At 44.4% G+C, this 25,204-nt stretch overlaps 1 protein-coding gene across 1 annotated transcript; it reads right to left on the bottom strand.

The window, feature by feature from the left end:
• Positions 1–560: 560 nt before the first annotated feature.
• ODAD4 (outer dynein arm docking complex subunit 4) lies at positions 561–25,185 on the bottom strand. The gene is made up of 12 exons (XM_081837878.1): positions 25,013–25,185; positions 23,633–23,764; positions 22,979–23,132; positions 21,880–21,941; positions 21,257–21,416; positions 19,438–19,662; positions 16,974–17,181; positions 14,317–14,403; positions 12,401–12,597; positions 10,041–10,141; positions 2,472–2,550; positions 561–1,153 (listed from the first exon to the last, which is right to left on the bottom strand). Exons 1-12 carry the CDS (start codon positions 25,124–25,126, stop codon positions 837–839), a joined length of 1,836 nt encoding a protein of 611 aa, XP_081694004.1. The 5' UTR covers positions 25,127–25,185; the 3' UTR covers positions 561–836.
• Positions 25,186–25,204: the final 19 nt, after the last annotated feature.

Raw genomic sequence — 25,204 nt, 5'->3', positions numbered from 1 at the left:
TACTCACGCCAAAGAAGTAGCATGCCAAAAAGAAATACTTGTGGACCCAGGTGCCCACCATTGCCATGATTTACAGTAATAGCTCTTTTTGCAAACTTTGATGCATGTGTGCATATGTATACTTCTCAATGATACGCTAGGCCATGTGGAAGAAAGAGTGTGACTTCTGCACTTATGCTGGACAGAAAGGCATGTTTTGAAGTTTAGATTTCTAAATATCTCTGGTGAACTGCATCGCTCCAAACCGTGCAGAAATGGCTCATATCTCAACGTGAGGCCTTTGTTCAATGTAACTTTTTTTAAAAAACCCACTACCTACTGTACTTCCCTCAGTTGAATGCTTAAAGGCATAACTCCATGCATTTATGGGTGAATCTCAGGCCCTAACCAGTTGAACTGTCTTCCCATCATCTTAAAAAAAAGTTTCTCGTTCCTTTGCTTACATTAGAACTATGGCATTAAATGACTGAAGGATTTCCCTAATCGCTTATCTAGCTTGCAATTAAGATTAATCTCAGTTGCTTAAGATGGTCAGTGAAAACAAAATATATCACTACAGATAGCATTTGAAGGCTTTTTAATGGTTAGAACAGTTCCTTCTTCATGAAGTTACCTAAACAGTAGCTTTTGGGGGTGTCTTACATAAAATGGCAACTTTCCCTACATTCTTAGAGCCCCCTAGAAACTACCCGAAAGCAAAATTGTTATTTTTGAATGCCCTGGAAGGCACCGGAAGTGACTTGGGGAGAAGACATCTGGAGCAAAACAGATGACCATGGAAAAGACACTTCCAGAGTTATAAACCAAGAGTTCCCAAGGGCAAGCTTTCACAGGCCTCATCCGGGAATGTCCTCACCCGACTTTCCTGTGTCGTCCTCTTCTGTTTTCTGACTTCCTCCCCTGCTTTCTCCTTGTGACTTTTCTCCCTCCTCCTCTTGCTTCTTCTCCCCATCCTTGGGTGCAATTGTCTCTCCGCCCTCCGTGCCTGATACCTGTTTCTCTCCTTCAGTTTCAGTTTTCCCAGCCTTTTCCTCTTCTTGCTTTTTTGATGTACGCTCTCCTGTGTCTGCAGCCCCAGCATCTTCCTTCTTCTTCTCCTCCTCCTCTTGTTCTTCTTCTTCCTCCTCCTCCTCCTCCTCCTCATCTTCTAACTCTGGGAAAGAAATGGAATCTCAGAGAAGATCCTACCTAAGATTTCTTAGCTCACTTCTACCCTCGCAGTTTATGGTCTTATGGCATTCACCCCATTTTACAGACTGTGACAACAAGGCAGTTTGCCTGAGGCTATAATCATAGCAAATTTTGTGGCTGGGCCAATGGGGAGACTCGGTTAATGGGTTTCGCTTCCCATTTAGAATTTCTGCAAGAGCTTAGACAGATAGTGTGCCTTCTCCTCGGTGTCTTGATATAATGTGACTGCTCTTTGAATAGAGATGTGGAAGACTCCTGCGTTGGGAGCAGCGTGGTGTGTAAGGCAGACTCAAAAATTCTCTTTTTTATTATTCAAAAAAAGGGATGCAGGACGACACTCAGGCTACTAATATCAGAGTACATCACTAACAATAAAATTTAAGGCTAAACTCAAGTATAAAACCTATGATTAGCCAAGAACAAAAGGAGAGAGTTTATCCATTTGCTGGATAAGAACAAGAAGGAAACTGGAGAAATGCTACCACCTACAGGTTAGTCTTGATACAATACTTCAAAACATCTGGATGAATTTTATTCATATGGGTTATATGGGCCTAAGGATGTTTACACATTAGCCCTTTCCCTTGAAATTGCCGTCCTTTAGTCACTTCTTTTTGAAGAGCATCCAGACGAGATAGTTACCAAATTGCTGTATTATTGTTTAGTGTTCCATTCTCCTACTGTTTTTCAAGAGTTGATTTGTGGTTAATTTTTTCCAATTAAAATTAAAATCTAATTGCAGTGCCTGTTTCTTCAACATGGGCTGCTACTGAGGTTTTCTCCTTTTTTTTAGGGCTTTTGTGCTTTTAATTAAAAGCTTCCTGTTCTCGGGTTTTCGCCATTTTATTACTTCAACAAAGTGGAGGGGGATTTATGATGAATTGCCCCTGAAGTAATCAACATCTGTTCAGGGCAAGGGGCTTTAAGTACTAGTTTTCTTTATCTGCCTCCCTTTTCTATATTTGACCTCACAACAATTATATGCCTGGAAAAATGGTATGGACTATTCTTCAAAATGTGCCCGGGAGGCTCTTGGTGCATTCTGTGTTTTGACACTTTCTAGGTTTAAACTCTGGAATGAAGCACCTTTTCTTGTAGGTTTTTCTAAAAGCGTGCTCCACATGCCGGGCCCACCACTGTACAAACACCCCAAATTACTTCAGACCCAGTTAATCTCCTTAATCGGCTGGTTAGCATGTCTGTGTGTATACACCCTGGAAATGAAGACAGACCATAGGATGCCTGAAATCCTCTATACACAGCTTGGTATGTGAACCAACCTTTCAACTCACGCATCCTTTCAAGCCTCTGTTCTTCTTTCAATTCTTTGATGAATCCTTTGTTGGCTTCATCCAGTGCCTGCAAAAATAAGGTGGGGGTCTTAAATGGGAAACTTGAGTCAGGCCTCAGTCTCTCTTCCCACTACTGCCATCTGCATATGGTGGCATTGCCATGAGATAGGACTATTGGTGGGGGGGGGGGGCACAGACAGGACCAAAATCCTGTTTTGCTTCTTCTTCAAGAGGTTCACACAGAGAAGAGAGACACCTGAAAGTGAAAACCTAGTTGCCTGAAACCCAGCAGATGGCAAAAGGTTAGCAGAGATGATGTTGGGTCAGGTGAGTTGTTGTCAGATCAGGTGAATTGCAGGTGTCATGGCTATGAACTGTCAGGTAATTTACGGGGGGGGGGGTAAATGAATCAGTAATAATGTTTGAATTATGTGGGGCCCCTTTGTAAACACAAGAACCAATGCATAGCTGTTATATCAGAGAAATATCTCTGCTGGGTCAAACCAAATATCTGTCCAGTCTAGCATCCCGTTTCCCACAGTGACCAGCCACATATTTCTAAAAAGTCAACAAGCAAAATATGAAGGCAATCTCCTCCTATAGTTTAACCCAGCATCTGGTATTCAGAAGTATATTACCTCTTAACAAGAAGGTTCCATATAACTAACATATGTCCAGAAGTATATAGAGGAGATCCAGCTGAATTGTGTGCTTAGACCCAAGCTTTCCCAAACTTGGGCCGCCAGCTGTTTCTGGACTACATTTACCATCATCCCTGACCATTGGTCCTGCTAGCTAGGGATGATGGGAGTTGTAGTCCAAAAACAGACCCAAGTTGGGGAAACCCTGGCTTAGATTATCAAAAGGCTTTTGACAAAAGTACCACACTAAAGACTCCTGAATAAGCTTAGCAGTCATGGAACAAGAGGAAAGGTCCTCTTATGGATCAGTAATTGGTTAAGAAACAGAAAACAGAAAGGAGGAATAAATGAACAGTTCTTCCACTAGCAGGATGTAGAAAGTGGAATTTCCCCAAGGATGGGTATTTGGGTCTGTGCTTCTTAACCGTTTTATCAATGATCTAGACCTAGAGTTAGGAGTGAGAAATGACATAGCCAAGTCTGATGCTGATACCAAATTCTTTAGGACAGGAATGTACAGGAATGATAAGGAGCACTACAAAAGGATCTCTCCAGATTGGGTGAGCAGGCAGTAAAATGGCAAATGCAATTCAATATAAGCAAGTGTAAAATGATGCACACTGAGACAAAAAATCCTAATTTCACATTTATGCCCATGAGGTCTGGACAAGGAATGAGACCTTGGGGTTACAGCTTTATGAAGACATTCATCCAGTGTGCGGCAGTTGTGTAAAGGGTGAATTCCATACTAGGAATAATTTGGAAAGGGACTGAAAACAGAACTGCCAGTATTGTAATGCAATACTGAATATCACAATACTCAATAAACAAACGCAGATATACAAATCTGTGCGTACAACCATAGTTGGAATACTATGTACAGTTAGCTACACTTAAAATGGAAGATTATAGAGCTGGAATAGGTTCAGAATGTGGGAATGTTCTGGGGTGCAGGAGAGGATATATTGACTAATTATATCCTTATCCAACTTGTGCTAACAAGTTCCCAAAATATCAGCAGAGTTTATAGACATTCCCCTTTAAGTTCGCAACGGTAACGCTTGCACAGGTTCGCTAGAACCTCTATAATAATTACTCTGGTAATTTCCCCTTTGTTCCCTCTTAAAATACAAGACACGACACAGTCTTTATAAAAGTATAAAAGAGTTTACTCACGTTCTGTTCACAATATGATCCCAGAAGGTAGGCAGGCTTAAAAAGGTTACATGCACTTAGAAACATGCACTTATAGGAAGATAGTACTGTCCTCTCTTGGCTGGGAGCCAAGAGGGCATCCTTAGATGTTTCCTCATCGAAGGAAGATGGCAGAGAGAGAGGCAAGAGGCAAGAGGCAAGAGAGAGAGTGGCTGCCTGCCCTGTGCTTTTATCATTACCTGCACAGGTGAGGCCACACCCACCTCTGGTCACATGCGGAGGAAGTCCGTCCCCAGGAAGTTTACCTGCTTGCTGGACAGACATCCCTCCCCATGTTCTAACATGTACACTCTAGGAATGTTGTCATTGACTGCTCCTGTGTTTACATCCCACATACCCCTTCTCAGGCAATACAACATACACAAAACATAAACAACTTTATTCAACCACCCAGAGTCCCAGCTTGACACGTAGATTCTGGAAACTCTCTCTTGGTAGGGGTTTCGTCAGGATGTCAGCAGTCATCTCTTGGGTGCTGCAGTAGGATAGTTCCACAAGTCCATCCTGGATCATCTGGCGTATGTAGTGGTATTTAACCCCAATGTGTTTTGTTCTGGCCAGGAACTTCTCACTCTGCGTCAGCTTCAGGCAACTTTGATTGTCCTCTAGCAAGCTGACAGGCCCTTTTCTCACCAACCCAAAGTCCTTTATGAGTTGATCAAGCCAGGCGATCTCTCTGCAGGCTTCTGTTGCTGCAACGTATTCTGATTCTGTGGAAGATAATGCTACACAGCTCTGTTTATAACTGCCCCATGAAACAGGTCCATCACCAAACATGAAAACATGACCACTTGTTGATTTATAATCAGCATTATCCCCAGCCCAATCCGCATCAGTATACCCAACCAACTTAGGATCTCTGACGGCTGGTAACCTTAATTTACAATTCATGGTACCCTTCAAATATCGCACCACCCTCTTTACACCTGCCCAATCATGCTCAGTGGGAGAATTCACTTTTCTGCTAAGAATCCCCACAGCATTAGCTAAGTCAGGTCTACATGTGGTAACTAAATACAAAAGTTTACCAATCGCCGACCTGTAGTCATTGTTGTCTGGCAACTGCTTCGAATCCTCCTGATTCTTCAGGAAGTCAGTAGCCATCGGTGTAGCAACTGGATGTGCGTCTTGCATCTGCATGTGCTCAATCAGCTCGTGGATCTTCTGTCTTTGGCTGAGAAGAAATGAGCCGTCCTCTTCTCTTTCCACCTGGATCCCGAGGTAGTACTGGACATCTCCTAGCTCCTTGACCTCCACCTCTTTGCTAAGGTGTTTTACTATCTGTGTATAGTCTTTCTCACTTGCTGTGGCAATAATCAGGTCATCGACAAATGCTAAGATATATGAGAATTGTCCATTATTTGACTTACTGTACAAGCACTTGTCAGCGTCGCCTTGCTTGTACCCAAGTTGCGTCAGCATTTTATGCAACTTCTGGTTCCAGGCTCTAGCAGCCTGTTTAAGTCCATAAAGTCCTTTCTGCAGTTTGCACACTAAATGTGCCTCATGTGGTTTCACAAAACCTTTGGGCTGTTTCATATAAATTTCTTCAGAAATCTGCCCATGTAGAAAAGCGGTAGCAATGTCTATGTGTTTCACTCTCATTTTCTTGGAGGCTGCAATGCTTAGAAGCATTCTTACGCTGCTGTACCTCACGGTTGGTGCAAAAACTTCATCATAGTCTTCACCAAAACGCTGTGAAAATCCCTGTGCTACAAGTCTAGCTTTGTAGCGCTGCACTTCTCCTTCTGACCCCTTCTTAACCTTGAAAACCCATTTACTGCCAATGGCCTTCTTACCGGGAGGCAGCTCAGTGAGTGTCCAGGTCTTGTTCTGATGCAGTGCATCCATCTCCTCCTGCGCGGCCTTCCTCCAGAGACTGGCTTCTGCAGCTGGCATCTCCTGTATCTCTTCCCAAGTGGAAGGTTCTTGTGGAAACGCCGACCCTGCAAAGTAGGACAACCGTAATGGTGGGACACCTTTGTTGGTTCTGGACGAGCGTCTGACCTCTGGTTCTGGGACCGCATCAGCTTCCTCATCCTCCTCCAACGCAGGCATGTCCCCATCTGAGTCCTCATCTTCGTCTCTGGTGCCGCCAGGGTTCTGGTCCTCTGTGTCGCCTGTAGGGGGTGCTGTAACACTCGAAGGCAGATTAGTACTTTGTGGGGTCTCAAAAGGGAAATATACAAGTTCTTGAGTCCTTTCTGACTCATCAGAAGAATCCACAACAGTGTTCTTAGTGTCTACTTTTCCATATTCATCAAAATAAACCGCATGGTATGCATTTGTCTTACCAGTTTGTAAGTCCATAATTCTATATCCTTTGCCTCCAGAGGCGTATCCCACCAGGATACCTGCTTTTGCCCTGGAGTCAAGCTTGTGTCTGTGTTCCTTGGGCACGTGGAAGTAACACGGACTTCCAAACACACGTATGTGCGACAGATTGGGAGCTTTCCCATGCCAAAGTTCAAATGGTGTGCGCTCTGCACCTTTAGTTGGCAGTCTATTCTGCAAATAGACCGACGTGTACACTCCTTCGGCCCACAGCTTCTGTGGCAAACATGCATCCTTTAGCATGCACCTTGTCATGTCCATAATGGACCTAAACTTTCTCTCAGCTATGGCATTCTGCTGTGGTGTGTAAGGAATTGTGGTTACGTGTGCAATTCCTTCCTTGGCCAGGAGAGCCTGCATTTCATTTGAGCAGTACTCACCTCCATTGTCGCTCATTAGCACAGCTGGAGCTCTCTGGAATTTGTTCTTGACCATGGCAATGTATTCCTGGAACTTGTCCACTGTCTCACTCTTCTCTTTGAGAAAATATACAACACAAAATCTTGAAAAGTCATCCAGAAATATTAAAATATATCTATTCTTTCCCAGTGAGGGAACATTCATGGGTCCACATATGTCAGTGTGCACTATGTCAAGCACTTTGTTGCTTCTTTGTTCTGCACAACGTGGAAATGAAGGTTTTACAGCCTTCTCAGTAATACAGCTTATGCACTTTGCTGGAGCTTTGTTGCTCTGCTTTACCTGCAAACCTCTTACAAGATCTCTTTTCTGTAGATCCAGAATGACGTTGGTGTCTCTATGTCCAAGCCTTCTGTGCCACAGGTCCAGATCTGCTTCATCCTTCTGGCTGGAATGTGCCACTTTTGCAGACTGATTCTCTGAAAGATCAAGCTCATATACACCATTGATTAGCTTTGCTTGAGCAAACACTTTGCCATTTCTAGTCACTTTACATTCTCCATTTCCAAATGTGATCTGGAAACCTTTCTTGTCCAAAGTGGACACGCTGATTAAATTGCAGCTCAGCTCTGGTACATACAAAACTCTAGAGATTGTGTTCTCAATGCATTCATTGTTTATATTGCATTTCAGACTCATGGAACCTGCACCTTTTGCTTTAACAATGTTCCCATCTGCAATTTCAATTTCAGATCCTTCTTCATCATTTATCTCATTAAAATAGTCCTTTTTATACGAAAAATGTGAGCTGGCACCTGAATCAATTATCCATTTATTACGTCTATTCTCACGATTCTGGACAGTTAAATTCCTTTCTTGCAGTAGCCATGTGCATTCGCATTTCCCCTTCTTTTCCCCTTTTGGCTGAAAGGGGTGGGGTTTCTTGGCTTTAGGAGCCTTGCAATTCTTTGCAATGTGTCCTTCTTTGTTACAATTGAAACAAATCACTTTCTTAGGCATCTCTTTGGACTTTGTACATTGCCTAGATGCATAACTGCTGTCCTTGCTTCTAGCATTTCTCACTGGAGATTCAGCTCTATCTCTGCATTCTTCTTTTAAATAACCAATCAAGTCTTTAAAAGTCAGACCTTGTCTATGATCCATCAAACTTACAAATGCGCTAAAGCGTGGTCCAAGTGATGATAACAAAAATGCTATCTTTGTATCTTCATCAAAAGCTTTGGGAGTCAGATCAATTCTTTGAATAATCTCAGTAAACTTGTTGATGTGCTCTGTGAATTCCTCTTTTGAATTCATCCTCACTCTGGTTAATTTACACACCAAGTTTCTGAAGCAGTTTATGCTAGATTCTCCATACACGCGCTCAATATCTCTTAAGATTTGAGATGCATCATCTGTACTATTTATTAATGATAGCTGCTCATCACGAAGTCCACTCAAAATTATGTGTCTAGCTTCGCTGTTCATGCGTTTCCAAGCACTTATCTTGGCTAAAGCTTCCTCAGACGATCCCGTAGGTTGAGGGTTTAAAGCTTCCAAAATGTGCTTATAATCTAAACATGCTATCAAGCGCTGCTTCCAGTGTATGAAATTGTGTTCATTCAGCACAGGCATTCCTAGCTTTGCATCACTATCAAAAGCTGCTCTAGCCATCTTAAAATCCAAAAATTTGAAAATTCTTCAAAATTTCAAAATTTCTCAAAATTTTAAAATCAAAATCTCAAAAATCTCAAAATACAAAACAATTCTTCACTGCCTTGGGTCACTGTGAACTCTGAGGGAAGGGGGGGGTGCTTAATCCCCACTGCACAATGGAACAAAGGACCATGTGCTTACCAGGAAGTTAACTCAGAAAAATACTACTCAACTCAAAATCACAATCCAACGCAATCCTTCAAAAATACGCAGAAATATGCAATACTGGGCCCAATAACCCTTTGTGGGAATGTTCTGGGGTGCAGGAGAGGATATATTGACTAATTATATCCTTATCCAACTTGTGCTAACAAGTTCCCAAAATATCAGCAGAGTTTATAGACATTCCCCTTTAAGTTCGCAACGGTAACGCTTGCACAGGTTCGCTAGAACCTCTATAATAATTACTCTGGTAATTTCCCCTTTGTTCCCTCTTAAAATACAAGACACGACACAGTCTTTATAAAAGTATAAAAGAGTTTACTCACGTTCTGTTCACAATATGATCCCAGAAGGTAGGCAGGCTTAAAAAGGTTACATGCACTTAGAAACATGCACTTATAGGAAGATAGTACTGTCCTCTCTTGGCTGGGAGCCAAGAGGGCATCCTTAGATGTTTCCTCATCGAAGGAAGATGGCAGAGAGAGAGGCAAGAGGCAAGAGGCAAGAGAGAGAGTGGCTGCCTGCCCTGTGCTTTTATCATTACCTGCACAGGTGAGGCCACACCCACCTCTGGTCACATGCGGAGGAAGTCCGTCCCCAGGAAGTTTACCTGCTTGCTGGACAGACATCCCTCCCCATGTTCTAACATGTACACTCTAGGAATGTTGTCATTGACTGCTCCTGTGTTTACATCCCACACAGAAAAGGGCAAAAAAATGATAGAGTGGTTGGGGCAACTGCCCTGGAAGGAAAGATTACAACATTTGGGACTTTTTAGTTTAGAGAAAAGACGAACAAGAGGGGACATGATAAGACATATATAACATTATGCCCCGTGTGGCTCGGGAGAAGCTTTTTCTTTCCTTCCCATAATACTAGAACCCAGGAACATCTGACGAAGCTGAACAATGAAAGATTCAGGACCAACAAAAGGAAGTACTTAATTTTTTTAATTGCACAGCATGCAATTAAACTATTGAATTCACTCCCACAAAAATGTACTTTACCTAACAACATGCACAAAATATCCTGCTCTCCCCACTGTGGTTCCTTTGGTCTCCCCCTGCCACCCCCCTTTTTTGCTATGTCATCTCCCCCACCCCCCTCTTGGTTATAGCCAACCACTTACAATAATGATCGCCTGCATAGCAGCAACGTTATGGATACGTTTCGCCTGCTCCAGAGCCTTCTCAAAGTAGGTGACTGCGGACTGGAAATCTTCCAGTTTCACTGTGTGTTAATATTTTTTTTAAAAAGAAGAATAAGAATAAGAAAGAATCAACTTCAACACAAGATATAGACTTCAGAGAAACTTATACAAATAAACATGTGGTATATTGTCAGTTGATTACTGGAACTCTCTAGGATAAAGAATGTAAGATGCAGTCCCCAAACCACAGGATACTCCATCTGCTTTCATTTTATTTTATTGGGGTGGGAGATTGTCATTTAATACTCTTGACCTAAGGATGGAGCAATAAAGGCTCAAATAAAATAAATTTATATGTGTGCAGACTCTCACTGAAGTGTGGTTGGGAAGCAGGATCCATGTCTTTCCTGTCCCCCCTGCCCCAACCCCTGGGCACACATATTACATCTTGATGTTCCAGATATCTGAATGCAATATCTGCATAGGAACTAGGTGTGCAACGTTTACTGTACCATGCACAAACCTAAACTGCAGATTCATGAACCTTCATACCATTTGGGAAAGGGCCACACAGTTTGAACCCACAAATTCTGGACTTTATACACCTCAGTTCAATGTAAACAATATATCCAGCATGTGGCTGTCCGGTGGCCTAGTACTGACTGCCAGGTGTGAAAGAAGGGAAACATGCAAGCTTCATTTCCCGTCTTGCGATACACACTGTAGTCTCCTCCCTGCTAAAAATATTCTAGATACCATCAAATACCATCTTTGGCACTGTAAACAAATTAACGTATTTTTTGCTCTATAAGACTCACCTTTTCCCTCCTAAAAAGTAAGGGGAAATGTGTGTGCGTCTTATGGAGCGAATGCAGGCTACGCAGCTATCCCAGAAGCCAGAACAGCAAGAGGGATTGCTGCTTTCGCTGCGCAGCGATCCCTCTTGCTGTTCTGGCTTCTGAGATTCAGATTCCCCCCCCCCCCTTGTTTTCCTCCTCCAAAAACTAGGTGCGTCTTATGGTCTGGTGCGTCTTATAGAGTGAAAAATATGGTAAATTAAGTGAGTTGGTGGCAATATAAGCATACATACTTTTAAATATGCATAATTTAGTCCAACCATGAGTTTCCTTCAGTAAAATAAAACCAGCATTTTAATCCTGGACTGTGAATATTCCATACCATAGGGTTGCCATACGTCCGGAATTTTCCAGACATACCCAGAATATTGCTGTCGGAAGCAGTGTCCGGGCAGAAATTGGCTAAACTAAAAAAAACACTAAAATTTTTAAAAGGATTTTTCTTTTTAACTTGGGAGCAGGGGATGGACATTTGCATAATTCTCATTACAGGATCCAACACAATGTTTTTGTTTGATTTCTCTCATTCACCCCAGCAATTGCATGCCCTTGTCCAAAGCTCCATTTGGTTTGAGGCACAAGAACCAAAGCATTCAAAATTTTTCCCCCATCAGCATGTCAAGGTCTGAGTGAGAATTCTAGTTCTATACTCTGGATCCGCCAAATTATTTGCTGCTCATGTCAAATGAAATCAATTTTGCACAACATATCCAAACACTGGTGTCCTGAGGAGTGTAGTAGTAGTAGTAGTAGTAGTAGTAGTAATAAAATTTTATTTATACCCCGCCCTCCCCAGCCAAGACCGGTCTCAGGGTGGCTAACAGCCAATAATAAAAACAAGTTGATTAAAATACAATTTAAAAGATTAAGATACAACATTAAAACATTAGGATGCAGCCTCTTCCCAGGAGGAGAAAGGAAAAAGAAAGAGGGCGAGGGAATCAAACTGATTCTAAGCCAAAGGCCGGGTGGAACAAGTCTGTCTTACAGGCCCTGTGGAAATAAATCAGATCCCGCAGGGCCCTGGTCTCATGAGACAGAGCATTCCACCTGTCCGGAGCCAGTGTTGAGAAGGCCCTGGCTCTGGCTAAGGCTAATCTAACTTCCTTAGGTGTAACAGAATCGACTAGAATATAATTTATTCATTTCTGTTCTTAATATGCTATTCCCCACCCACCCACCACTTCCTCTTGAACAAGTGTCTATGCTCTAGGCAGCAAACAGAAATCCATAAGAGATTGTGTCCCTTTAAATGCAGGAGATTTTTAAAAAACAACAACCAGCTGACAAGATGCTAAGCTGTCTCTAGTAGTCATCTCCCAATGTGCTCTCTTTTTCAGGAAAACAGCCTCCCCACCTAGATCCTGGCACTCCAGGCAATTGCCTAGCCTGCTCCTATGGGGGGGGGGGAGTGGCCCTAGAGCCTTGTGGAGCTCACACAGACCCTGCTAGTGAAGAAAGGGTTTGTGCAAAGCGATTCACCTTGTGCTTGTGCCACCAATACACCGCCGTTGAGCTGCCACTCAATGTCTCCTTCTTCCTCTGCACACTGCAAGGACCTTTCGCCAAAGTCCCGAGCCTCTGCCGCTTTGTTGAGCTCCAGGTAGCACCTGCCCATTTCATGGAACAGCCAGGTCTTCTCCAGGTTGCTCTTCACAAGTGGAATCTTTTCTTCCCAGCTTTTCGAAATAAAACAGAATTTTGCAACTAACCGCGGAAATAATTCAGGCCTGAAGAGTAGCTTTCCTGGCTCTTTCAAGACATAGGGCTTCTTCCCTGATTGGGTTACCCCAGCTATGCTGGGTGGCTTCCAACAAATTAAAACACAGTAAGACATCAAACATTAAAAACTTCCCTATACAGTGGACTCTCGGGTTGCGAACGTGATCCGTGCAGGATGCACGTTCGCAACCTGCAGCGTTCGCAACCCATGTCTGTGTGTCTGTGCATGCGCGGGTTGCGATCCGGTGCTTCTGCACATGTGCAAAGGGTGATTTAGTGCTTCTGCGCATGCGCGATCACAGAAATCCGGAAGTAACCCGTTCTGGTACTTCCAGGTTTCGGCGGTCCGCAACCTGAAAAAAACGCAAACTGAAGTGTCTATAACCTGAGGTATGACTGTACAAGGAATGTCTTCTAAAAGTCAAATAGTTCTTTATTTCCTTGGCATCTGATGGGAGGGCATTCCACAGGGTGGACACAACCACTGAGAAGGCCCTCTGCGTGGTTCCCTTTAACCCCACTTCTCACAATAAGGGAACCGCAGGAAGGCCCTCTGAGCTGGATCTCAGTGTCCAGGCTGAACGATGGGGGTGGAGACTCTCTTTCAGGAATGCATTGCGAAAGCCGTTAAGAATGCACTCAGCCCTCCACAGGATCTTGGCCCCAACTTTCTATTTCCTTATAGATGCTACTTAGGGTTGTCAGGCCCCATGAGGCTCAAGGATGATGGGAAGTTATACACCAGCAACATCTGCAGAGCCACAGATTTCCCTTCCCCAAGTTAAGAATTGGTACCCAGCAGGCCAGGGATGGAGACAAAAGGCACTTGGTGGGATGGGGGGTGGGAAGAGATAGCAACTAATGGCACCTCTATTTGTACCCTTCTATTCTTTGTACAAGGGACGCGTGTGGCGCTGTGGGTTAAACCACAGAGCCTAGGACTTGCCGATCCTAAGGTCGGCGGTTCGAATCCCCACGACGGGGTGAGCTCCCGTTGCTCGGTACCTGCTCCTGCCAACCTAGCAGTTCGAAAGTACATTAAAGTGCAAGTAGATAAATAGGTACCACTCCGACGGGAAGGTCAATGGCATTTCCATACGCTGCTCTGGTTCGCCAGAATTGGCTTAATCATGCTGGCCACATGACCCGGAAGCTATACACTGGCTCCCTCGGCCAATAAAGCGAGATGAGCGCCGCAACCCCGGAGTCGGCCACGACTGGACCTAATGGTCAGGGGTCCCTTTACCTTTACCTATTCTTTGTACCTGCCTGACCTTCACAGTTTTCAATGCCCCTCACCCCTCTACACCCCTCACCCCTCTACATTCTGTAGAATCTAGATAATCCAACCCCCCAAAACTCCCATCCCTTCATCCTCATGTAGCAGAAGTATGGGAGAAAATCATCCCCGTGTGTCAAGATGTGTGTGTCAAATATGCCATTGCTTCTTTCAAAAGATTTAGGAGCAGCACATTTGTGGGGCGGCTGGCCACCCGCTGTTGAAGGTCCTTCATCCTCTCCAAATGCTACAACTCCAAAAATCCCTTGAAAGGAAACCATGAGAGTAAAAGCAGTTTCAGTTTACAGAATGAAGGTAAGGCAGATGCGTTAGGAGACCTTCCTTAAATATGCAAGAGGCATGGAGGCCTGACTATTTGTCTTTGGGTTCCACCTACGTGTCAATGGCGTTCTGGAAGTTGCCCATGCGGGCATGCACTCTGCCAATATTGTCCAGGGCTCTGGAGATGGCATCAGTCAGGTTGCTGCAAGAAGAAGCAAAAATGAGTGATCTGAAAGCTGGATTGCTACTTCAAAATCTCCAGAGAGGTTTCTGACCTACCCTCCTTCCCCAGCCCCTGTATGTTGCCCCAGCTGTATGTATTAATTTACAGTTCATTGTCAGTGCTTGTAGCAGTTTAAAGGATTTTAGGTCTATGGACAAAAAGTAAGCTGTGTGTTTGAGAGTTTAAAGAGGATAACGAAGATGCTGGGCGATCCATGCCACAAGCTGCTTTCAATGTAAAATATAGGCACAGGGGAATTTGCCCAAAAACTGTGCTGCAGAGCCATCTTTAAAATGTAATGATGCTTTTTTGGGGTGTGATAGATAAAGCCATTCGAATCATGAATTTGTCCAGAGACGTGGACAACAAGGGAACAAGGTATGAAATAGAGGGACATTGGGACACAGCAGATATCTGCTAGATTCTACTCTAAGGTGCTGAACTAGGAAGAAACGAAAGAAAGCAACTAAGAAAGCAGGAAACAAGTGTATAAGGAGGAAAGGAAGTGGCCGGTTTTAAAAGGTTTTTCACCTACCTCGTAGCAACTCGTCACAACTCCTCGGCATTGGCGGTTAGGCATTGGTAAGGAGGGGTTAAGAGGATGGGGGGGGAGCAAACGCCATCACCTCCCCCCAAAAAGTGAAGGGTAGTCCGATAAAGGACTCTGGGGGGCGTGGCCCTGTCCGAAGCCTATGGAGGTGTGGGCCTAAGGCACACGCCCGAGCGGTGACCCGGGGGAGCTCCTAGTTGACGTGCCTCAGCAGGACTCCCCCTTTATGGTGTTAACCCTTCCTGGTCTTCAGCAAACGGGCTGGAGCCAGTTAGTCGATAGGACCAGTGCCTAAGCCAATACCTCTCATTCCTGAAATCAATCAAGTTGTGGCCTAATTCACCCATTGACCTTAATTCTTGGTGTCCCTGTCTTTGTTTCTCCCTGGTGGGGGGCGGGAATTCGCCACACAAGGTTATTTATTCGCAGTAGGTCAGGGATTCTGGAACAGATCTGTACCTTGCTTGGAGCACCACCTTCCCTGGGGGAGGATATCACTATGGATTTCGATACTCACAATCTGGGAGAGCAATATTGCAAGGAATGGTGATTTGACTTTGATTTTAATGGCTTGCCCTAAATATTTTAGCCACTAGAGAGCGCAATCACTCTATCAGTAGCTTTCATGGCTCACCCAGAGATAATGATGATGATTACAAACTGGAACCCTAGTGCTTGCAATTCTGGAAAGACTCATGGGTCAGAAGAAGGCAACTTAAGGCAACCTAATACTAACTGACAGTATGGGTATTGTGTATCCTAGCTTTCCTTCTAGACAGCATACATATGGTTCCCTATGGTTCTCAGGAGGTCTCCTACTGAAGATACACAGACCTGATCGACTTGAGACCATGCCCTGGGTGAACTAGAAATTCACTTGTTCCTGTGGCTAGTTTTCCTCCCAATCCCCACACTCTCCCCTCTATCTGCCTCTTATTCCAAGCACCCAGTCTAACTAACCCCTGCTTCATGGCCTTCTGATGTAAGCCCTGAGCAGGACAAATAACCTAGCATACACATGAAAGCTTATGCCAAGAACAAACTTAGTTGGTCTCTAAGGTGCTACTGGACATTTTTTTAAAAAAATATATTTCGACTGCATCAGACCAACACGGCTACCTACCTGAATCTTGCAATACTAAACTAACATTCGAAATGCTGGTAAGCGTGTGTCCTTCTAAGTAAAACACAAACAAATCTGCCAGAATCTGTTCATCCTGCTCCTGAGAACAAGCTTTTCAAAGACACAGGCATTTGGAGCAAGGAATAGGAGAGGGGAGAGAAGAAAATGGGGAGAGCTTGTGGAACAGGTTGTTGGGCTAGATCAGGGGTGAGCAAACTTACCACGTCTCCAGCGCCGATCGCATGGCGGGCCGGAGGGTGGGGGAGCGCATGCCCATACACATGCGCACACGCTATTTCCAGCACACATCCGGGTCGGAAGAGCACCAGAAATAGCTTGTACGCATGTGCACGGGCCTCCTCCGACCCAAATGTGCACCGGAAATAATGCTTGCACATGCGTAAATAATACTTGCGCATGTGCACAAGCTATTTCCGGTGTTCCTCTGACCCGGAAGTGGGCAGTGCCGGCAAGAGCGGGCGGTGGCAGCGGGGGTCACCGCAGGCCAGATAAATGAGTCCGGCCCGCGGGCCTTAGTTTGGGGACCCCTGGGCTAGATTCTCCAACTCTGTTGGATTGGGGAAGCTGTACAGAGTACCGGAGCCTCTTCTGCCAACAGGTAGGCCCAATTCTGTCATCTCCAGCTCAGGAGATATCACCAGGCACTGCCTGCATACATTTTTTACACAACCATAAGGGCTAGAAACCCTAAGTGTTCCCCTGCCCCTCTTTTTTCCGGCAGAAACTGAGATTTGAACAATTCAACACATTCTGAACTCCTGTCCTGAAATAAAGAGTACACAGCTATGGCTAAATGATGGCAGCATGGAACGGGCACTCAAGCAGCCTCAAAAGGAGTAGGCTGGCCTTCCTTACTTTTCTTTTGCAATGTCCAGATCCACCTGGTGGCTCTGCAAAGCTGCTGCCATGTTCCCCATCTCAATCTGAGCATTTCCAATGCAGCTGTAGAGGTTTCCAACCAGTTCGCTCCTGTTGGGGATCTCTTCGTCAGACCAGCCTTGGATCTTTTTCAGCACTTGTTCAGCTTTCTGGCAGCTTCTTTCAGGGCTGCCGCTAGTCAACACTTGACGGGGAAGGGAAGACGAAGAAGAATGTGTGTGCTCATATGATGCATGTTAACTACCCCCAATTCATTAGGATATCCCAAATTTGGACACCCTCCCCCTCCAAAATGGCATTTCACTTTACCTATTTTCACTATCCATCTTGTTTGCTAGCACTTACACCAGCTCCTAGCATCTGCCAGGTCACTACTGAAAACAGAATGCCAAACAAGAAGGACCTTTAGCCTGATCCAGGAAGACAATTCTTTCTCGTGATTTGTCTACAGTTCAATGTAAGGAGTCAGATCATTGGTCTCTCTTATTGGTCACCTCTGACTGGCAATGGTTCAGGTACAGGTCTTTCCCGTTCTTGACACCCGAGTCCCTTTTACCTGGGGATACGTTTACCAAAGGTTTATGTAATCTTTATCATAGAGGGAAACAGTTGCTGAAAATGCAAGCAGAAACTCTGGTGGCTTCTGAAATGGATTTGAGGGCTTGCTCCTGGAAGAAGTTCAGAAAGAAAAGGCAACTTTTCTTTCAAGCTATGAAAGTGACCTGACTACATAGACCAACCTGAGTCCATTTTGTTCTATATTTCATTGGGTCCCTATAGAATAAGAGAGAGGCTACATCCAGAGAATCAGCCAACAGGTACTGGCTCTTGTTTTGTTTTTTTTAGCAAGAATTCAAATACACAACACCCTACTTTTTACACCTCCAGGGTCTAAGCTCAGTTAATACAGGAGTCAGGTGAAATTCTGAAGCCTATATATATTTGTGCAATGTGAGAGTTTAGAAAAGTACATTTTCATGCTCAGAACATCCTGCCTAGAGTGCTATAATTCAATTCTTATTTGATGGCGCAAACAAATGTCTCCATTAATATCTGTTATTTTCAAGTCAGCATATTTTCTGCTATATATAGAGGGAATTGGTTGAATCAATGCGACCCCTCAAAGGTCTTAAAATGCTTCGGGGAAACAAATTTGGAATTTACCATATTGGCCAGTAAATGGAATTGTAAACATGTTTCTGACCCCTGTGTAAGATCTTAAGGTGCTACTGGAAGGAATTTGTTTTGTTTTGACTAAGATCTTAAAGACTTCTGTACCAACGACCTTACAACTCTCACTCCTGAATCTATGGGACAAGCATCGTCCACAACTTCACTACAAAGATTTTACCACATGGCTATTGGTGGCAGCCATTATTATCATTATTTATTAAATTTATATATTGCCCTTCATCCAAAGATCACAGGGCAACTCGCAACATAAACTAGGGTAGAGGTTTTCAACCTTTTTGAGTCCACAGCTCCCTTGACTACCTACATTCTTTCTGCGGCACCCCTGTGGGACTCAGGAGCCCAGTTATGTCACCCCTTGCCTGCAGAGCTCTCACCCTTTTTCAAACACCCTCCCTTGTGGAGTGTTCCCTCAGCCTTCTCCCCTCTCTTTGGGAGTCCTCCGAGCAGTCACGGCTGCCGCTCCTGGTCTCTGAGCTGCCCCCACCCCAGGGAGAGGTGTCTCCTCACACGACCCCACAGGGGCCTGAGACTTGTCTGTCTATTCCCAACAAAACAACAACAAACAAACCTATGGTCATGTAAAGCATCATCAATAAACACCCGAGACGTAACCGGCTGTGTTCTTAAATAAATAAGGTATACTATTCATTGTATCAAATTGTAAATTTCAACAGAAGTAACTCATAAACAAATGAACAAGACCCAGTGGATCAGTTCATTCTAAATATAAAATGGAAGAATGGTATAAAGAGGTGTGGGATTATAGCTATTCATGATAAATTAACACGTGCCATTAACGTAAGATGGGGAATACGCAGGAGAAATGATTTTGAGGAGATATGGAAGGTGTTTGCAGAATTACGGAAAGGGGTCAAACCATCGCAAGAGGTGTTGAAATTTTGGGAGGTTGGATAGCTACAAAGGAATGTTCTTGGTGGTGGGGTGCACAGTTTTATTCTTATTTGTTCATAATTATTGCTTTGTCTAAATAAATAAATAAAGAAATGGAAGAAAGAAATGCAATAATAATAATAATAATAATAATAATAATAATAATAATAATAATAATATGGTTTTCTTACAGGTGCTCCCTCATGTTTTCTAACCTTGTGGGAGTATTTAACAAAGAAATGTGGCCTTTTATTTGCATCCCCCCCCCTCTTTTTGTTTCATTGTGCATAATTGTAACCAAATGTTTAAAACAAAAACAAAAAACATCCAGCACATTTTCAGCCGAGCCACCTACACATATCAATGTCCTCCATGCTCTTTAAGATGTATCTGGCGACCTCGGATGGCTTCCGCTTTTGATCTCTTGTCCATCTCTTAAGCATGAGCTTGCGGTCTCTGATCCGGGCGTAGATAGGTTTCTGCTGCTGCCAGAAATCTGTGCGGGTATCGAGGTAGGAAAGCCCTTCCTGGATCAGGCGTCCAACAGTCACCCCTTGCTTTGTGGTGCTTTTGGTCAAGTCTGCAGGGAGACCATAGGCAGAGACAGACAGATTAAAAAACAAACAAAAAGGGAGAGTTTACATTATTTACATATATATAACTGGCTTAGGGAAGATGCCTCTTTAGAGACACATCCTCTCTTTGCTGGAACACACTTTGTGTGGACTTCATATTGTTATGAGTTTGTGGGTAGCAGATTTCTAATCCGTATATTCCAAGTTGGTTTTTTTAAGGGCATAGTTTGCTGTCATGTGACCTAGAGGGAAAAGATGCAGGTTAAAAAAGCAGAGAAAAAAGCCACGGCTGATTTCTGCTTGAATCCAAGGCTTTGGCTATGGGAGAAGCAAGACCCTTTTGGGGTGCTGATGCTGTGAACGCCTCCATAGAAGGCTCAGGTTGTATATATGGGTAAATAAACCATATATCCTAAAGACACCACAGTTTCCACTGTGCCTCATTTCCAAAAGGAAACACAGACCCTGGGCAAGTGACTGGAATTCCTAAAATCTCGTACCGCTCAGAGGTTAGGGAGCCATGCAACCATATTTTCAGTAATGAAGTAGTGTTTGTGACTTGTAATTGGATGCTGCTATAGGGCTAGGTAAACAGCGAATAGTAGCACTGTTTTTATTTTGGTTTGGGAATTTGCCTGCCACTCTTCAGCCAGAAAGCTCTGAAAGCAGCAAAGAGTACAGCCGTACCTTGGATCTCAAGCGCCTGAACAAATTGGCTCCCAAACGATCGAAACCCGGAAGTGAGTATTCCGGTTTTCGAATGATTTTCGGAAGCCAAACATCCAGCACAGCTTCCAATTGGCTGCAAGAACTTCCTGCAGCCAATCAGAAGCCATGCTTTGCTTTCCGAACATTTTGGAAGTTGAATGGACTTCCAGAATGGATTCCGTTTGACTTCCAAGGTACGATTGTACTATAATAAAGAAATATCAAAATGACATAAAACAATAAAACACAATTCAGCATGGGTGACAATTAAAACCAATACAACCTGTGAGGCAGATGCTGCTCACAACTCTTAACATGGTGGTTTATCTTCAAGAATCTTCATTTATTAGGAAACTCTGTGCATTGTTGAAGATTTGGGGACAGGTTCTAGGGCAGGAGCAAGTGATATGGTGCCCTCCAGGTGTGATTGGACTACAACTCCCATCATCCCTGACCACTGGCCATGAAGGATGGGGCTGATGGGAGTTGGTGTCCAACAGCATCTAGAGGGCACCACGTTTGCTATCCCTGTTCATGGGTATTCACAGAGTTGACATGAGGCACTGGCTAAGCCTTGTGAGCACCACCAACATCCCTCATGAACCAAACATGTGTCCAACTGGTAATCCATTCCTAAGGTTTCATATTGCAGGGGAAGACCAATTCAGTGAGCAAGCCATCTTTTGAGGAAGTTTGTTGGTCTTTTTTTTATCGAAGAGCCCAGAAACAAGAGTTTGAAAATGACTGTTTTAGGAAATCCCTTAGAAACCTTGAATTCCTGCAAATACCCAGTCAGCCTCACAGGGGGGTTGTAATTGCTAGACTGCCTGATGACATTTGCAGTCCTGAAACTCCCAAGCCCGGCATTAGCCAAATGAAGTAAACGAAAACCTTCATCCTTGAGCAATTTCTCCAGAAAAGCTTTGTCAACGTAGAGTTCCCCCAGCAGCTGCCGTTCGGTTTTCTCATTCCTCACAGGCTCCTGTCTGCCTAGGTACTTTGCATCCTTCTTAGGAAATTTGACCTGAAGCTTCTGTTTTGCTCTTTTACTCTGCCACATACATAAAAAAGTGTAAGAAATAAATTTTGCAAGGGAAAAAAACTGATCATTTTCACTACAGTACTTCTTGTGGGAAGAAAAGAAGCACGGCAGGTAGAGATCATGACCTGCAACCAAACTGTAACTCTGGGAGGGACACAAACTACAAGCCCAGATTCAGATGTAACATTAAGCCAGATCATGGCTTAGCCCTGGGTAGTGTGGCAGGATCAAAAAGAACACTGAAGTCAAGATTCTCCATCTGGGAACCTGCACTTGTTCACGCTAAAGTTTAGCATTATGTGTGAACCATGTTATTGTGATGCAAGAGAAAGACCAAATAGCTGCAGACTCAAACATCCAGCCCACCCCGCAACAACCTGTATCTATGCCTTGAACTCCTTACCATATCTTCTATTCCCTCCTAATGAAGGGACCAGAGACCCACATTTGGGAAAAGCTAGTGAGACCATACCTCTGCCTGGCGACTCAGAAAGAAGAGGTCTGCTCTGTTCTCCAGTTTCACAGAAGAAGGGCCTACAAACAGAGAAAGCACCAGCCAAGACAAGGGTCAGCAACATTTTCCTGCCGTGGGCCGGTCCACTGTCCCTCAGACCATGTGGGGGGCCGGACTATATTCTGAAGGGAAAAAATGAACGAATTCCTATGCCCTACAAATAACCCAGAGATGCATTTTAAATAAAAGGACACATTCTACTCATGTAAAAACACACTGATTCCCAGACCGTCCGTGGGCCGAACTGAGAAGGTGATTGGGCTGCATCCGGCCCACGGGCCTTAGGTTGCCTACCCGAGCCAAGAAGTCAGGAAGGCCCTGAAAATCACCTGCCAAAAACATTAGCAAGCAATCCCTTGGGAAGCAGCATGCAAACCGTGCAAGATAAGAGGACAGAACTCCTTGATCATTTTAGTTGCCCCTTTCTGTATCTTTTTCAGCTTTGACATTTTTCTAAAAACAGCCTGGACCAGAACGCCACAAAATATTCCAATTGCGGATGAACCACAGCTTTCTGTAAGAGCCTATGATACCTCCTTTAATTTTAACTCTCTCCTAATAACAACGAATTTGCTTTTTTCACTGCTGTAGCACACAAGCCTTTCAAAATAGAAGTTGGAGGTTGAGACTTTTTCTGAAAGGAGCTTCACATGACCAGCTCCATCATCAAAAAGGCTCAGTAATATTGTGCATAGATAAGAAAATAGGATGGCCAATGAAAAATAAAATCTCTACCTGGACTTTGAAGACTCAAAGGATTTTCTGTTGGATTGCTTGTATGTGTAATCTAGAGTTTATTTTACTGTCTGCTTTATAGACAAAATTCAATTCAAATAAAATTAAAGGGATACAAATATGTCCTTGGTTTTGCAAAATACCTTCATACCTTCTCTAAGGTCCTTGCTCTGCTCTGCCTTGCACTCTGCTTAGCTAGTTTAGACAGCCTATTATCTTTGTTGTTAGTTTCTCTTTTATTCATGCATTCTCAGTCAAGTTGAAGCTCAGGTCTAGCAGTCAATTAGATTCCATCCCCTAATAAAAAAATCACATGGCTTACTTCCAACAGAATTTTCAATTGCCTCCTGGGATTTTTGAATGCCCAGCCTGAATTGTGGCAACTCTGGGCGGATCTTGTGGCCTCGATGGTAATAGACCAAAGCAAATTCAAAATCCCCCATAGTGTACAATGCCTCTGCTTTCTGGTATAGGCCCTGAAACAAAGAGGGGAAATGTTGGGGGCAGGGACAGACAACAGATAGACAATAAGAGAGCTATGCATTGTAAACTGGTTCGTGCGAGTAAACAAAAAATACCATCCTCAAGAAATACACCCAAGCAGCTTGCTTGTCCCAGTTTGATAATTTCTGAGATGTGGACAACCTGAAGAAGGGTCTTAGCTTGAAGTCCACTGAAGATACTCCCTTCCAATCCAACTGTCCTTTTGAACCTCTGCTCTGGTTTGCTTGCAACAGAATTTTCTAACCTGGTTAATATGCCAAATGGTTTAGAAAGATAGTTGCAGAACAAAGAATGACATGAAGGTTGGCTTCTTTTATGGAAGTTACTAGTTACCCTTCTTTCCTTCTGGGTTAAGAAAAGAGGGGAGACAGATCCATAACTCCCTCCCACCATCAAACCAGATACTCCACAATAAATTTTGAAAGGGAACCCTTTGAGTTGGTTCAGGCTTTTCCACCTTTTGGTTACTTACCTTGGTAAACCCTTTGTCAGCTGCCAGAGAGGCTTCTGCATCCTTCAAGGCATTTTCTGTATCTCCAAGTCTCAGGTAGCATTTTGAACGGGCAACAAGGCAATTCCTGTCACCTGGCTGGAGTTGCAGGGCCTAGCAACACACAAAAACATGACGCCCAGTCTCAAAAGTATAGTTACAGCTGCTAACTGATCATTATATACCATCCAACATTTCGTGGATGAAAACTGGGGTGTGCTTTTATCCTACCAAGGATCACTTGACGAGCCACAGTTCCTTTACTATTCCCCATTTCTTAGCAATGGATCCTGTATAACAGTGGTAAAAGTAAAGGGACCCCTGACCATTAGGTCCAGTCACAGACGACTCTGGGGTTGTGGCGCTCATCTCACTTTATTGGCTGAGGGAGCCGGCATACAGCTTCCGGGTCATGTAGCCAGCATGACTAAGCCGCTTCTGGAGAACCAGAGCAGCGCACGGAAATGCTGTTTACCTTCCCGCCGGAGCGGTACCTATTTATCTACTTGCCCTTTGACGTGCTTTCGAACTGCTAGGTTAGCAGGAGCAGGGACTGAGCAACGGGAGCTCACCCCGACACGGGGATTCGAACTGCCGACCTTCTGATTGGCAAGCCCTAGGCTCTGTGGTTTAACCCACAGCGCCACCCGCGTCCCTTTACAGTGGTACCTTGGGTTAAGAACTTAATTCATTCTGGAGGTCTGTTCTTAACCTGAAACTGTTCTTAACCTGAGGTACCACTTTAGCTAATGGGGCGTTCCGCTGCCACCGTGTGATTTCTGTTCTCATCCTGAAGCAAAGTTCTTAACCCGAGGTACCATTTCTGGGTTAGCGGAGTGTGCAACCTGAAGCGTATGTAACCCAAGGTACCACTGTAATTTTCTCTACAACTAGCAGAGGTTGGATGGCCACCTGTCATGGATGCTTGAGCTGAGATTTCTGCATGGCAAGAGGTTGGGCTAGATGACCCTTGGGGGTGCCTCCTAACTCTACGATTATACTAATGAATGAATCGGCCTGATCCAGCAAGGCTCTTCTTATACCCTCAGCACACATCGGGCTTCTCAAAGGCTACATCTGGAGTATGTGGGGGGAGCATAGCTGTCAACTTTCCCCTTTTTAAAAGGGAAATTCCCTTATTCCGAATAGGATTCCTCTCAAGAAAAGGGAAAAGTTGACAGCTATGGTGGGGGGGGGGGAGAGAGACGCTTCTTCTCGTATTTGAGGGTCCCAGGTATGCCTGGCCATGTGATAAACTCACCATCAGCTCCCCTCCTCCCTTCATGCCTATTCACGAACCAGCTTCACCCCCTCCCTCCCTTCCCACCCCCATCCTGCCCCACGAGCACGTCAAATTCTCACGTAGGTGTAGCAAGTCAGCGCCTTGGCAAGCTCCCCGCGCCGGCTCAGCATCGTCCCTTCCGCCATGAGGCTGGGGAAGGTCCCCCGCAAAACCTCGCCCTCCGAGTCCCCCATGCCTGGGAGCCGGGCAAGGCCCAAGTGAGACGCGACGCCGCTGCCTAGCAACCTGCAGCCTAGCAACCGCGGAACTTC

This window comes from Podarcis erhardii (genome assembly GCF_964252035.2).
Source record: "Podarcis erhardii genome assembly, chromosome: 13".
Taxonomy (NCBI): domain Eukaryota; kingdom Metazoa; phylum Chordata; class Lepidosauria; order Squamata; family Lacertidae; genus Podarcis; species Podarcis erhardii.
The sequence above is the reverse complement of the archived record's forward strand: the minus strand, read 5'-3'. Positions and strand labels throughout refer to the sequence as shown.